The 16,692-nt window shown below is 41.0% G+C and overlaps 1 protein-coding gene across 1 annotated transcript in view; it reads right to left on the bottom strand.

Moving 5' to 3' along the window:
* The window catches only part of SPAG17 (sperm associated antigen 17), a 111,783-nt gene extending 96,308 nt beyond the window's left edge, over nt 1-15,475 (bottom strand). The window contains exons 1-3 of the mRNA XM_040594990.1: nt 15,369-15,475; nt 7,497-7,637; nt 7,038-7,097 (exon numbers count right to left, since the gene is read on the bottom strand). Of these exons, the coding sequence (XP_040450924.1) occupies nt 7,038-7,097; nt 7,497-7,637; nt 15,369-15,464 (297 nt within the window). The 5' untranslated portion in view covers nt 15,465-15,475. The remainder of the gene's footprint in view (nt 1-7,037; nt 7,098-7,496; nt 7,638-15,368) is intronic.
* Nucleotides 15,476-16,692: the final 1,217 nt, after the last annotated feature.

Below are 16,692 nucleotides of genomic sequence, written 5' to 3'. Positions count from 1 at the left end.
ACAGTAAGAGCACCGATCCCAGAAACTACATGTTCAGTTCCAGCCTACAGTGGCCCTTCTCTTTACATCATGACATGACCAGCACTTCCAACAGTCTTACCAGCAGCAACCCCCACTTCCTAAGTCTACACTCCACACACTTGTAGCAAAGCATGAAATCACAGAAATGCTTAAAAGCTGCTTTACATCAACTGCTTCCTGGCTAAATTAATCATGTTTTTTTCCACTTCAGCATGTTTGTTCTTACATTTTACTATCCTACAGAAGTTCTTAATATCTTGGGTTACATATTTTGTGCTAGAAGTGACAGGAGAGGAATCTGTTTCAGTTACACCTAGAAAACCCAAGGATCCTTCTGACTCTGCTACAGACTATTGCCTATTAAGGCAAGAAGTGCTGTGACCATTACACAACTTCCCAAGGATTCTGACAGCATAATCTTAGGGGGAAAAAAAACCAACTAAAGAAAAAAGCCCATGTACCATATAAATAATCTTAAAACAATGCAAGATTTTATTTCTAACCAATAACCTTTTCGTTCTCAAAATGAGCTGCACAGAGCATGAACTAATTAAGATTTATATGCAAGCACTCAACTGAACTGGATTTTTAATGGCAAAACTGTGTATATTAAGCTTGGCAGTAGAAAGATTTAATTTGGGGGTCTCTGGATTTTTTTGTGGAAACTGCACAAGTAGGTTGGTATCTGCCTGGTGATGCAGGTTGGCTGTGACATATCTTGACTCAGACAGTAAAACTGGCAGTTCTGCTTTTATCAGTCCAGAAGTTTGAAGTATCTGAGTGAGTGCTATTTCCCTGTTAGCAAGGAGGTAAAATAAGGTGAGGTTTTGTATAAGAACCATTTTCCATGCCAATCCGGAAGCAAGGCAACTGGAGAATCAAACAGATCCTGTGTTCAGCCAGTGATGACAAAAAACCCAATTTGTAATCGAAATCCTATATACTCTTCTGTGTAAGTATGAACAGTTCTAGCATGTGACATGCAAGCTAATGTTTGCTTGCTTGTCACATGCCAGAATCAACGAAGAGATAATCCAGTGCAATCAGATGGGTTCCTGGATATCCAGATCCTGGATAGCCCCATTTAAAAGTTCTCACTATTTCAGATTTAAGGAAGAAAAGCAAGAAAAAGAAGAGAAAGACAACATACACCAGCAGAGATAAAGATGATAACAGATTTTTTTTTTCAAACGGTACCAGGAAAAAATATCATTAACATGGCATTGGTTTGGTATTAAATGGAAACAGTAGAAGAGTCAATAAAGGTGTAGGAAAGAAGGCCTAATCCGTGATTCTTCTGCTCTGCATTTGGAAAACCAACAGTCACTTCATTAATAAGCAGTTACTTCCAACTGTATCAACAGAAGGATGCAAGAAGGAAGCTTTTAAAGCTCGGCATACCAAAAACCAGTAGACCTGGGCAATGTAATCAAAGTAGTATTACAAACAGGTATGAGGAGCAATTCAGATGCTGAATATTGACTTTAATAACTCTCAGAGAACAAAGGCAGATTTAAAGCAAATAAAAGAAAGCTGATGTCACACTAACACTTAAAAAACAGGAAAGTAGAATAAAGTATGTATTTAAGTACTGGCAATGTAATCTTGATCATAGCAGAGTAACAGAGGAGCCGATATTATTTCCTTAATGTCCTAACGGAGGATTTATTGAACAACAATAATAATATTATCAATAATTATTACCAATAATCATTACCAATCCAATTTTGTTCTTCTTGGAAACAAAAGCAAGGTGCCCTTTCACAAAGAGAATAGCTTCCTCTGGTAAGACTGCAATTCTAGTTGAAACAGATTAATATGATACAGCCAAAAGCAGAATTCCCTAAGTATTCTTTGACCATTGCTTTAGCAAGCAGTGACACAGATTAAAACTCATTAACTGACAGATCTAAAAATGCAATTACAAACAAAAAGTCATCATCAAACAGGTAAGTTTCTTGTGGGGTATAAAGCATACAATGTACTGAGGCTATTTTGTCAGCTTGTCAATGATCTGGGAAAAGACAACAAGTCTTCAATTACAAGATATCCAGAAGACACAATAACCATGGGGATGCAAAGAATGTAGCAGAAAACTCATTCATACAAAGAAATTTGGTTAATGTAGCTAGTATAATGCAAGAAAGCAGTATGATTTGGTTTTGTTAAATCACAAGACTTATCTCAGAAGAAAGAAACCCACCACATTTACGTGGAGAACCTGTAAAGTGGTCACTTTGGGAAGGATTCATTTGTCAAGGATGAACTGATCAATCCAAAGTTAGCTCTCAGTGCAAGGCAGCACTCACGATAACTTACACAATCTTCAGATTCGTATATGATGAGCTATCAAATGCATTATGTTATGCTTGCATTTGATATATATTCAACAAAAACACCAAGTCCATTCAGTGTCCATAACTAAATAAAATCAGTGAATTGTAAATGTTGGTTAGAGAAGATTAACAGAAATTAGTAAAGAATTGAAGAAAAACCATGAAGGAATATATTACACATTGCTAAATAAAGGGAAAAGTTAAGGGACAATTTGAACACAATCTCAAAGTTTCTACACAGAGAATAATTGCGAGACTTTATTCCATTTGGTAAATATGGCTGTAAGCCATACGTTGAAACATAACATTTATACTGAAACTAGAAGTAACTTTTATCAGGAAATGGTCTCACCAGAAACAAATTAAGATGTAGCAGATTCTCAATTGTTTTCAATCATTTAGAAAAAGCATCCAATCTTGATTTTTGAAATTCCAACATGGAGATTATTTTTGAAAAAAATACTGTGACCTGTGTTACAGGTCACAACAGTCTCTTCTGCCAATCAAATCTGTCTAGCTACTAATTTCGCAGGACATAAAACCAAACTGGTGACAGCAATACTGGTAAGAAATCCAACTCTTGGGCTACACTGTTTAGAACTTTTCTTGTCAGTAGCCTTTCCTACCAAAAAAGAAGAGTCAAAACAATTTAGTGATCTTATTTTGTGCTGACATATATATATATACACACACACACACACATATATACATATTTCTGTAGAATTCACTATGGTCTCTTGGGAAACCTGATCATATTTAGACTTGCAAAACAGTTCTGAAGTTTTCACACCTGACCAGAAGTTACCTCTCACAGAGGTGCCATAGCTCCCACTTAAATCCCCTTGTAAGCCAGAACAGTGTAAACTGGCACCCTGTAAGCCTAAACCACTGGGCATTTACCCAGCCCTTCCCAGCACAGACTGAGAACACAGAGAGCATCGGGTCAGTTTTACTAGAGAGGAACACACAAAGATAACTCTTCAAAGCTCTGTGTCTTGCAGGAGAAGGAAAGACAGGAGAAAAAAGGCATCATTACAGCAGGATTAAAAAAAATAATTCACTTGTAGGAAAATTTCCTTTCAATTACACCAAACACTTCCACGGCATTTGAGGTTCAAGGCCCAGACAGTCCATTTACCTTTTCCTTTCCAATATGAATTTCTTTTCCAACCACTTTCTCCTTCCATGCCCTGCAAGTTATGGGATTTGCTGCTATCGGAGCCTTCACTCCACGTGCATAATGGCTTCTTCCCCTGCCTTGTGCCCATCTTTTCTGCTTAAAACATGCTTCCGCTCTTTCAGAGCCTAGCAGAAGTTGGATTTACTCCGTAGGTTTGGGTTTATGCATTTATATATTTGTATACACTTATGTATATATAAAATTTTGCCATGCCTAGAGCTTTTATAACTTCTATTCACCTATACCTGTCCTCAATAAATCCTAAGTCTAGCAAGGATTACTGGAGTGCAGTGCACACTGCTCATGCTGCCTCCCATCCTCAAATGCAGAAGATGCCAGTAGAAGGAGCTATCTATGCAGTGCTTAACAGCTGGGAAATACTCATTTACAGCGGATTAATTCTGCTCCAGTCTCACAGCATTCCAGGATGAGAATGGGCCATGATTTGGATTTGGCACCTGATTTTATTGTATTTTTTAGTTTGACAACTATAGGTAAGAGCATTGTTGTGAGAAACCAGAATTAATATATTAATTCTTGACAGGTAATAAAGATTAATATTTTTAATTGCAATTAAGCCTTTTTGGTTACACAGGAAGGCTTGTCCTGGAGATGAGTCAGAGCAGTGTGGAAGGATGCTGCTGTTACAAGACTTCAGTTCTGCTGGCTTCACAAGCACAAGGACACATTTTGAGAACAGTGTTCTGGGACCCACATAAAAGCAGAATTGCTCTCGTCTCTGCCACTTGTGCCTTTTTCATCCTTCTGTGACCCTTTATCGCAAGCATCTCAGCTTATCTGACAGAACCACCAAACTGTTCACCATCTCTGTCCCTTCCATCCCTCTCTCTCATGGCCATGTTCCCTATTTAACTGTCCGTTCTCAGTGACACCCTCTAACTACTTCCAGTCTTTTCACACGAACAGGCCACATGAAGCTTCATCTTCTTTCACAATCTTTTCTCACCATGGTACTACCCCCCAGCTCCAGCTTTTTCCTTTATGAGTACGGGACAAGATTCCTTCTCAAAATTTCCTGGGTAACATAAAGGCAACTTTCCTGACCCTGTCCCAATTAAGTCCAACAAAACTGGAAACAAGGGAAAAATTAATTAAATAAAAATCCTTCCATCCACACAGCCCCTGAACTCAAACTCACCAGAATTTTCAAGGGGGTTGGGGGTAATCAGCCTCATGAAAAAATCTAGTATGGAATATTTAGGCTTGAATAGATTTTCAAAACACAAAGTTTGGAAACTAAACCACTATCATATTTAGTGGTAGTGGTAAAGCACCTGAATTACACATGGCATTACCAGCCTTAACAGAAAGCTGACAAAAGAAACAGGTACATAAACATTGAAAGATATGTACCTTGCTTATAAAATGCATATATTTTATTTAAACATGCTGTAGTTCTGGGTCTTGTCTGTTCAAAAAACTGTACATGATAAATTAATCTGATTCATTACGAAATCTCTTGATATTTTACAGGAAGGGTAACATTCTCCTTTCCATATACAAAGAGAAAAAATAATTTCCATGGCATCTTTAAGACAGATTCAGCCTATCATCACTTAATTAAGTGCTGGAATTAGCACAAAACTACCAACCAGGACTCCTACTCCCGTCAAGTCATTTAAGAGATAGAGAAGGCATTAGGTACCTAATTCTCGTGGATATGGAAATCTTTTAGCTACATACTCATAAACCCTGCCCTAATCCTCTTCACTTTGTACAATAAGAGTGATATGAAATACAACACAGTAAGACAATAGAAACCCTGAAGGGAAATAATTTAAAATAGACAAAAGGAATAATTTTTATATGATATATAATTAGCTTGCAAAATACCAAGAGCAGTTTGTTAAAGTTTCTTGACTTGTAGGCACTGCAGACTGCTGCACTGAAATTTATTATCCCCCCCCTGCATCTCAGTAGATGCAATGGGCAAGACTGACATGGGTAACAACGTTACTATTAATACCATTAATAACCACATTACTTTGCATGTCATCAGTCCCAGATTCACACACATGTACATGTCATGTTCAAAGACCGTTAAATGTCAGGATTCTCATTTACAGCCTCCCTAGAAATGAATATGCACTTGTGGAAATGCCAGTGTGTTGAATCCTACCGCAGAGAAGAGAACTGCATACGGTGAGGAGAGAAATGCTCCTCTCCACAGAACGCTTCACAAGCCTGTGCTCTGTGCTAACCTCGTTCTTGTTTATCCTTGCTGCAGTGAAAGCTTTGAATGCACAAACTGCACATGGACTTTAAGTGAACGCTCTGGAGCAAATTCTGCCCAGAGAGGCAGGATCTTAATGCTTGTGGCAACATGATCAATCTTTTAATTTACTACAGCTAGAACGGAAACCGAGTCCAAGCAAAAGGTCAGAACAGGCATTTTATATTCTCTGTTAAAGGAGGGGGAGGAAAAAAAATGTCTTTGAGGAGTAAAGTAAGCAGCTAATGAGACACAGCACTGACAGCTGGAATTTAATAAGTATCCACTTCACAAGGAAAATTGCTCTTAGTAATTAAATACAGGTATCATACAAAGCTTCTGCTTAGAGCTAGACTTCAAAATCCTTCTGTCAGTAGGACTGAAGAGGTTTTACATACCAGATAATACAAGGGTGAGTTTGCCTGGGAGGCTAGTCCTAAATGAAGAGGGTTAATTGCATAAAATTCACAGTCATGTCAGTGGTAAATAATTCCAAAGGGACTTGTTCGGATAGTAGTCTGGCATTACTGAAAAACAGACTGCAACTAAAAAGACCTGTTATAAAGCCCACCAAAACCCGAGACACATAAAAAGTTTATTAGTCATTGCAGAAGTAAAACACAAACAAGATCTCTTTAGAGGGATCCAAAATTCTCTATGCTCCAGGTCTGTAGGGCCATAAAACTGTACCTGAGAAAATTTTAAACAATCTTCTAATTAATCACAGGATTTTATAACCCCTCACAAGCTGTAAGTAAAACATTAACAAGGTAGGAGGAAGTACTCTTTGTACTAAGCATGATTCTTAACCCCGCTGACATACCCCACTAGACGAACCAGGTTAGAATTTAACATCAAAATGAGATCAGAATGGATACTAGCACACAGAGATGGTGTTTCATTTATGAGACTGCATTCCCATAAATGAAGGCATAAGTCTCTAAATTACTGGGAGCATCTGAGAGAGCAGATCATTTTACTGTAATTTGTGACACCATCATCAGACATGACCATATAACATATTCTTAACATAATAAAACTAACTCACATCCCTGAAAAGACATCTTAATCCTCACTTAATTAGCAGTCCAACAGAACACTGTTGGTATCACAAAACGAAAGCAGTTTAAGTATCTAGATGGTTGAATGTTTTTACCAGCTAGATACGACAGCTTTGCATTTACTCAGGTACGCATAACACAATCACACAGCTGTATTTACTTCAGCGCAAAAGAGCACTGACTCTGCACGCCATGTTTTAACATACCTCATAGTGCATAGGCACATCCTTAACCTTTTTCCCCTTTTGATTCCCAGATTCTCTGACCTGCAAGGAAATAAAGCATTCTACTGTGAGAAGATTTTAAGTTTACACAAATAGTTTTACTCATTATTCCCTTTTGCAAACATTACACTCTCACTCCAAAACAGTGAGGAATCATCTTATGGTATCCCATGTTTGTACCTTAGGGAGGGAGCTTTTGTGATCAGCACCTTGAAGAAAAGCCTGTAACAAAACCTCACTATTTACAGGGAGCGGATGAGCTTATAGAGTAAGATTTTCTTTTTCCATTTTTAACTCCTATAAATCAGTGTAATTTTTAAAACTTGCACAGAGCAATTCAATTGAATACGAAGTGTATAGTTACTCCAGGTCAAAGCAGTTAGTATCTAGAAGTGAGATCTAGGGTTTGGTTTGTTATTAGAAGGTCCTTTCTTAGAATACCTGTCTGAAAATGTCTTCACGCATTACCACACTGAAGAGCTTCCGCTGCGGCACCTGCACAGCAAGAGACAGGGCCTTGGTGTGGATTTCATCTTCAATTTTGGTCCCAACAACAAAAGTGATACTAGGCTTCCAGTCATCCTACGTGCCAAAATAAAACATTTCAGATATTAAAACTCAAGCAAACAAAAGTGATTATCTGCGATTTCAAGGAGTAATCCTGTAGACATAGTTACTCCCTTTAAGAGATATTAAACATCACTGTATTAATCACACTGAAATAAAGTCTATACAATCCGAAAAAGCATATACTACTTTGTCCCAATTATTTCTGCCATCAGGTGGCAGCATGATGCTATGGAAAACAAATGCCTGCTCACAACCTCTACAAACCTCCTTGCACGTAAACATCACACAAAGATCAAGTGATTTTTAAATGCCATTTGCAGATTTGACAGCTCAGTAAGCAAACAAGAAGGAGATTTTGAATATATGTATTATTGTGATTATTTGCTGTAGAAAAAAATAAACAAATTTCAGATCCCTCATCCCAGGAATTAGATAATGCACAGATGCCTTTTCTGAAAATTGTACCATCATTTGTATGATGTTTTATGAACTACAATATCGAAAACTGAGAAACACTAGCAGTTTTCAAACATTACACATTTTTATGGAAAAAAATTGATTTCCGTATTAAAGAAATGCAGAACAAGAGAAGACTGGAACATGTTATTTAGTGATACCACAAAAGCTTCAAAGTGATGTCATTAAGCAACTTTTACTAGTTACTCTTCTTTCCCATTTCTTCTGCTTCAACCTACTGGACTCCCTTTCTCGAAGTGAGCAGCTGGCCACCTCCCGCACACCTGCATCTCACTCCAGAGTATTCTTATCAGCACCAGTGGCAGGTGAACCATAAGCACACCCAACGGCTGTGCTGCACACGCTTTAGGAATCATCAAATTGTTGGGTTGTTGTTTTTTTTCAATGTACATCTGCATGTGTAAACTGCAAGGGTATCAGTAAAGCTGCATAAAGGTAACTATGGAAAGAGCTTTAGTAAGATCAAGGTAGTCCCAAGACACTGTCATGCTAATCAGGACCAGGCTAAGCAGCCACATACTGGTCCACTGTGCATCATAGCAGGGAAAGATTTTACAGACAAATTTAAGAGAGGGCAGTAACTTCAGGATTTAGATGGAAATATTTTCATATGTGACCATTATGTACAAAGTCCTCGTGGAAAAGAGGCACAAAACCTGAGCTAAGTAAAGTGAGGGAAAGGACCATTCCAAAACAGAAGTTAGATGTAAATAGTAAAATAAGTTTCTTTTTTCCAGTTTTACTGTACCCTTCTTCATTTTTTCCTTCTCTTAGCTGAAAAAAAGCCTATGTAAAAGTTTGCAATTTGAGTAACTGATGACTTGGGATGGGAGAAAGCAACAGTTGATGTAAGTTTCAAACTAGTAAATGCTTGCATGGAAGGAAACAGCTTCTAATACTCTTTAACAAAGCATAACATCACATGAATATGGCACAACATGATTATACATGTATGGCCCTTTCTTTTTAACCACAGAATATTCAGAGCAACAAAAAAGATGAAAAGGTCACCTGGGTCACTAAGTGTACTCTTCTGAAACTGCAAGTAGCGACAGAGCAGATACCTAATCCAAAAGAGCCCCTACAGTTCCACACATCATAAACTTCCTTGATGTTTTATAGCTGCACAAAATAAACCTCTATTTTTTAAAATTACAAAATGCAGGTGCATAAAATTACAAAATACAAAGTGCAAGCGTATCTCTGATGCTCTAGGAGCACACAAACATGATGGAATTTATGAGAGGAGAGCATCCAGCTGACATGGGGCAGCAGGCACTGCTCAATGGAGAAGTGCCAGCAGCAATTCCCTATGTGGGGACTGCACCAAGTACACCGAATTTCTTTTTCTCCTTTCCAGTTGCAGGGGAGGACAGGGGACAGACAATACCTCCTCCTGCCTAAAGCTGCCAGGATAGCTACCATGCACAACACTATGAAAGAGCTAGATATTCCAGTATTATCATCAAAACACATGCACGGGAGTTGCAGTTAATCTGAATTCAAGTTAAAGTTGTTGTTGTTGTACAGCTGCCAAGAACTGGACACAAAAACTTTACCGTTCTTTGAACAGACAGCATTTAGATGTCCATACTTTTGTGCAAATGCATAATTTTCTAGGCTTTCAGAACTGAGATTGAAATGCCCTTATGTGGCAGTATCCTGGAGTTGCCAAGGCTTGCCAGCAGAGACGGAGCCTTTAGAACTACCAGCCACCTGCGACATCAGCTAATGGAGCAACTGATACCACTATGCTGTCCCCTTCAGGGAGGGCCACCAAAAGAGGGAAATGAGGCCAAGCCTGCTGGAATCTTGGTGCCTACAAATTAAACCTGCTTAGCGCTGATTAACATCACCCTGCAACAATGATGTCTGTGAAACCTATCTCCCTTACAGTCCTGCCTCTCCTTGATCCTCCCATCCCTTGGTCACAACTGTCCCTAGCTCATTCCTCCTTCCACTTCCACTCTCTGCTCCTCATCCGAGTTCCACCACTTGAAATGCTTCCTACATCTGTTACTTGCTCTCCAGGCTCGTGTTCTCAGTCTTCTTTCCAGCCAGTCCCTAGTTTCATTATCTGATCCCACTTCCAGCTTTCTCCATCTTCAGATTCCTTCTCCAAATCCTTATCCTCTAGCCCATCTAATACTTCCCAGGCACTTCCAGAGTAGTTTGAGCAGTAAGACTCTGTTTGAGCAATGAGACTCTCCTCCACGACACCTATGCATTCCTTGGAAAGGCACTATAAGCAATGGAGATTGCATTTTCCTGATTTCCACTGGGATGCTCACCTTCACAGCAGGCTGTAACAGAGCACCAAAGCAAAACATCAGGGTAAGCATCGCTTGTCAAAAATCGATTTTTCAAAAAACTTAGGATTTATCCAAACACAAACATCCTCAGAAAAACGTATGCCCTCAGCAAAAGGTATGCCTGTGAGATCAGTGTGCCACATCTTCTCCCTGAGCAAATTCCCTGCTTCAAAGAAACAAGCTGCTAAAGCTTCTCCACAGACCCACTATGAGAATAGTGTAGCCAAAACACTGGCTAATATATCAAAATCAAAATACACGGAATGAGCCACTGCAAGATAACTGGTAGTGAAAATCATAATCCCACCTGATTTAATTCTACAGAAGTATATGCAACTTGATTCAAGGTCTTTTGTGTAAAAATTTGAACAGTATTAGAGATAGCCCCCACCTCCCTATTTGCAAAAGGAAGAAAAAACACTGCTTTTGTTAAAAAGGTGTAATACCTGGGAATTGGAGTGAGATAAGTGCTAGAAGTAGCTACACACCCTTCAACAGTGAATAATGATCCAGCATTTCCAGAGTCATTAATAGCATGTCATCTGTTTCTAGACTGTCAAATTTTGAAGCTTTTAGAGATCATTTTTCAGAAAAGCTGAACACAGAGCAGCAACTGAAGTCAATAAGGACATAGAATGTGCAGCATTAGTATATAGTTTAAGGTGTTTAGTTGACTATGCTCTTTTCTGACCTTAAAAATCTATTATTTTTGCAATATTGCCCTTATATTATCAATACTGTAACAGTATCCTTAATGTTCAAGGCACTGAAAGGATAGAGAAGAAACAGACCCTGCTTCTACAGCTCACCACCTAAAATCACAACATAAAAATGAGAAGGAAAAGTAGTAAAATGTATATGGTTACTTTAAAAATATTTTCTCCCTCAATACACAACTGCTCCTCTACTTAGTTTAATTCTTTTAAATGTTATTGTAGAGGTGAGACCTGAGAAAGGATCTGAAAGAGGATAGATTAGCAACCCTAAGGCTACCTCAAATGAGGTTCCCCGCTAAAAGAACAAGATAGAGAAAACCATAAAAATAACTACTGAAAAAGCATGGAAACAGCCTAGGGAGGCTGCCACTGACAGTGTAACACAAGCACTACATACTGTGAACAAAGAAGACCAAAATGCAGGGAGTAGATAGCCCACAGAATCAACAATGGTAATTCAAACATGAACAGAAAAAATACTGAAGCTGGAAATGTGGCATTGTTAACAGAATACTTAAAAAATCTGAAACAAGCTCCAATTAAGGGGAGGCCAGACCACTCTCACTAGAAAACATCCAATGATGATCATTGTCACAAGTGATGCTGTATCCTGTCCCATCCTGTCCCTCTGTCCCTGTTTTAAAACTCTTCGCTGTGTCAAGCGGAAATACACCAACGACTCTCTCAGTGTTAGAAATAACCATCGATGTAGTAAGCTTGTGTGTCCCTCAGGTGAAGAGGCTCCAATCCTAGCAAGATCCCTAACTCTGAATGGTCCATGCCAGCAGTTTTCCAAAATTCTTGTTTTCACAAAACACAGAATGTGTTCTTCTCATCTTCACCTGATTTTATTCTCAAGCCTCCAGCGTCCCTCTGTAATGTGATTTTTTCCAACAGTGAGAAACCAGTACACATAGCCTTATTTGTCACAGTTGTATTACAACGACAAGGTATGTTAAAAAAATCCTCTAACTTCAATTCACATTGAAGAAAAAAGCAGAAGTAGTAGCTCACAAAATTTTGTTTCCTATTTAAACATATCTTGTTTTCTCTGCTTCAGTTCCTAGACACAAGAGAGCAGCTGTTTTAGAGAAGGCATCTGAACAAGTCAGGTATATATTTTATTTTTGCAGTACCAGTTTCTAGATCTCTTTGGCCAGGAAACGCAACAAGCAGCCATCTCCCCCTCGCGCCTTGCCCCCTGCTCCTCCCCCCCAAATTTCCAGGCAATCTGAGTATCTGTCATTTTGCATCATCACTTATTCTTGTGGCATTTAATGGGGGGATTTTTGAGTTTTCAATTTTCAGGCCCTGAAATGCCAACAAAATGAGGGAAACCATACAGATGGAAAATCAGATCAGAACATGCCTTCAGTTGTTACATAACTATATCACTATACTTCGTTATACTAGCTAATAAGAACACAGAATAGATAACAGTTATTTCAATTAGGGCGCCCAGAATTCACCTCTCACTTAGCAAATACCGCCCTTTAACTACTTAAAGCATGCAAAGTTTAAAACTACCTAAGAATCTTAATTTATATTTTGTGATTTAAATCTGCAGTGAACCCAATCAAAGTATCTTGATCAATATCTGAAGGCTAACACAGCTTGCAGCTCCATGTTCTTCTGCATAGCACATTAGGGGGGAAAAAAAAGTATATAAACCATAATGTGAGGCGCTGCAAAATCCGTATTTCCTCTGTACATGTTTGTAAGTTGTCTGTTTGCCAGTTTTCACAGTGTGTTTAGTAAAAGCAATTATTTGGTTAGTAAATACCATTTAAATCATATTTTAGTTAGCATACCCGTCCATAAAATTCTTAACACCACTGGTAAAATGACTCCTTTTCATAGATCAGACTAATAAAATATTTTAAGTCATAAACACACATTAAAATGTGAAATTTCATTGCTTAGTCTATCTGCTACAATTTACAATCAGTTCTAGTAAATTCCCTTTGACTCTGTTAAAGGGAAAGAATATTCTCTAAATTGATGCAAGTAAAAGATTTAAAAATTCTTTATATATGAATTACGAGGAGATAAATTCATTTAATTGATCAGAGTTCTGGCCACCTCCCAAATAATTTCAGATTCGTATGGTGTATCACATACAATATTGAGGAAGGGTAAGAAATACTTTGTGCACTCTGTCTGGTGACACCTACAATTAAATCTTTCTCTACATGCTCTATCACAGGCTGTTTCCAGTCCCTGAGCTTTATATATTTGAGTTTAAATCTTGTATTCTATAGGATTACCGGGGCAGTGTGGGGGGTGAGGGGGACAGTGTGGTTAGACTATTTGCAGAATGAGATTTGATTTTTTAAAATCCTGTTTATCCTTTAATAAAAAGTCCTATGTGATTAAGTAATTAAGATATTTAATTCCCTCCGTGTTCAAAAGGAAGGAACTAAATCTGGTAGCACAGCCATACTTGTGTCAAAGATGTGCTTTTACAGAGCACGTTTATTTACACTAAGTATATCCACATTTGGCCATACTTGATGAATCTGGAGTCACACATGCTCAGAAGAGATTTGTTGGCATTTGACAGTTTCACACCGAGTATGCTCCTGCCCCTGACTATAAGAGCTGAGTAAGAATTTCCCTGCGAGAAGAAATTAAGAAATTTCAGCAGCTGCCCAGCATCACAGAAGCCTGAGTTCAAGCTGCCTGCAGCAGGGAGCCAGTTTTTCCCATGTTCCCAAGGCTCTGCCTGCTAACAGCAAGGGAGAGAAAGTGGAATTAGCTCAACTGGAACAGAAAACAGTTGGACAATACCAGAATCAAGAAACCCAGGAATCCTAATTCAGCCTCCATGGAATGCCTCCATATAGGCATTACGATAATCTTTAATTAGGTGATCACATATTTTTTCCTACAGAACCCTTGCCCCATTCAGTGAACATATTAAACATTTCTTTCCATCTGCCTCAATGTGTGGTCCTGAACAATCCTAATTCTGGCATTTCCTAAATTTCGAGCATTTTATTTCCTACCTTTTAAAATACTTCAATATAGTGGTTTGCAATTAACAAATGTAATAAATTACATGTAGAAGCAGCAGAAGAAACAACACACTTTGTTCAGTGAATTCACTGGACAATATCCACAACCACAATAAACACCACCATAAAAAAAAATAAAATAAAAATATCACTAATTGGCACCTTGCTAGTAAACACAGGAGAAAGGTCAGGAATGAAGTAGGTGACAGAGATGGAACCTCCACTCCCTTCTCATGCTTCAGGGAGGTTCTCCTAGAGTAGGGGTGAGATCCACAGCAAGAAAGGACTCAGGCACCTTGGAACTCCGCTGAAAAAATCGACATTCTAGGGAAAAATGGGAAACAGCAGCCTCAGCCGAGCAGCTAGCTCCAAAGAGTGATTTTGTTTGGCTAAACTTGTACTACATGGTTACTACCAAATATAAGTAAAAGCAAGTGTTTAAGAGCTTTTTGGACACCTGTGGCATTTTCTGGGAAAAGCAATTAGCCAGTTTAAAAGCCTCCTCCTGAACTCAAATTTCCCCATGCTTAACCAACTGCTGGCATGTTCAGAAAAAAACAAGCCCCAAACCCCAAACCACAGCAACAATGACAAAAACACCCTCAGTTTTTTAATAGGGCACAACTGGAACCCACCAAACAAGGAAGCCACAGAACTCATTTGTCTCACTAGCAGAAGCAGCGCTAGATAAACACGTGCGAGATAAATATTATTGTTTGCTAAACTACTACCCTACTTTGAAACCAAAGTCTCTCTTGCAAGTCAAGATTTATTAGAATTACATTGCTTACATAGAACCTGGAAACGTAAATATGCCTTTAGATCCTCACACGCTGTAAAAGAGGGGAAAAAAAGGGGGGGGGGGGGGGGGGGGAAGTGCCTTTTAGCTACACACACTCAAGGAGGAAAATTACAGCCTCACATTTTCAACGCTGCAGTTAATGCTGTGTCAGCACCTCCATCAAACCTCGGTGTTCAGCAGTTTATAAAACGTTCACTCCGAGCCAAAATTTGGCACCTGAGCCCCAGAAAGAAAGAAAACGGAGAAAAAGCAAGAAACCCTCTCAGCGGCGGGGGCAAAGGGGGGTGCAGCTCCGCACCGGGGGGCGACCTCGATGACCTCCCCGCGGCAACCAGGGCCGGGGCTGCGGCCTCCTCTGGCCCGGGCCCCCCCACCCCGCTCCGCGGCCGGCCCCTGCGCTGCCCCTCGGCTGCCTTCACCTCCTCCAGGGGGGCAGACACCAGCGCGGCCTCCCAGCTCCTGCCCGCGGCTCCCGCTGAGGCGATCCCACCGGTTTTCGGCCTCCTCGGGCCCATGGCGGGGCGGGCGGCGGGCAGGGCCCACGCGTCGCCGTGGCGACCGGCTCCCGCGGGGTGACCGCCCTCAGCCGGCGCCTGGGCCGCCCCTCTGCCGGCGGGGCCCGGGGCCCGCCCCGGGGAGCTCGGCGGGGCCGGGGTGTGGAGGGCCCGGTGCCGCCCCCGCGGAGCTCGGCGGGGCCGGGGTGTGGAGAGCCCGGTGCCCGCCCAGGGAGCTGGCGGGGCCGGGGGTGTGGAGGTCTCTCCTGGGCCGACAGCGGCCTTCCCACCCGGCCGGCCTTATGGTGGGGTTCGGCGGGGCTTGGACCGCCGTTGAGCCCCTTTGCATCGTCGTTTGCCACACGGGTGGGTGGCTCAGGACACCTGGAGCAGCCTCCAGCACCGGCTGCTCCAAGTGGCTTCGCCGAGGCTGTGTGGGAAGGGTTGGGGGTGCACGGCAGCAGTGCAGCGCCACCAAGGTAGACCTGGCATCCCAAGGGCTGCACAAACCCGGCAGCTCTCGGGGTGCCCGGGGAGGAGGGCGAAGGGGCTGAGCTCATGTCACGGTGCCGGAGCGTGACCCGAGCAGGGCCGCCTGAGGGGCAGCCAGGAGGGTGAGCGCACAGGTGTGGGCAGCCAGGCCTGCTCCCAGGCCGAAAGCACTCCAAACACTACCATATGTTACGGCACTGGGACCAGAAGGGGAGAGGGAGGCACAGTTGGGAGAAAGCAGGAGAGCTGCCAAGATAAAGAATTCATTACAGAGGAGTCATGTCGTGATCTCACACTGGAGACGAGTGAAATATTCTGTGTGATTTAACATTTGGTGAAAATATCCCAAACCACATGCTGCCCTCCCCCCACCGCCTTATACCGACCAGGGTTGCTCAGAGCCTCCAAATCTTTATTTCAGTTTCATCAGAACCTTAAAGCCCTGCTGTGCAGCACGTTATTGCTTCAGTCAGAATTCCATTCTGGGATGATCCTGACCTAGTGTATGTGCTGAATAAAACCTTTAATTACACGAGTTTAGTGGAGAAGTAGGAATTTACGTTTGTAGACTCATAGAATTGTTTAGGGTGGAGAAGGCCTTTTAGATCATCGAGTCCAACCGTTAACAGGCAAGCCTCATATCATCTTAGTCTGCAGAAGGGTATCTTCCCTGGGTTTGCAGACAGTGATGTAGTTTACAACATGGGAAAGCTGCGCAGAGGGTTTGCCAACACCCATAAACATTCTCCCCTACCCC

Source organism: Falco naumanni, chromosome 5, assembly GCF_017639655.2.
Source record: "Falco naumanni isolate bFalNau1 chromosome 5, bFalNau1.pat, whole genome shotgun sequence".
NCBI lineage: Eukaryota > Metazoa > Chordata > Aves > Falconiformes > Falconidae > Falco > Falco naumanni.
The sequence above is the reverse complement of the archived record's forward strand: the minus strand, read 5'-3'. Positions and strand labels throughout refer to the sequence as shown.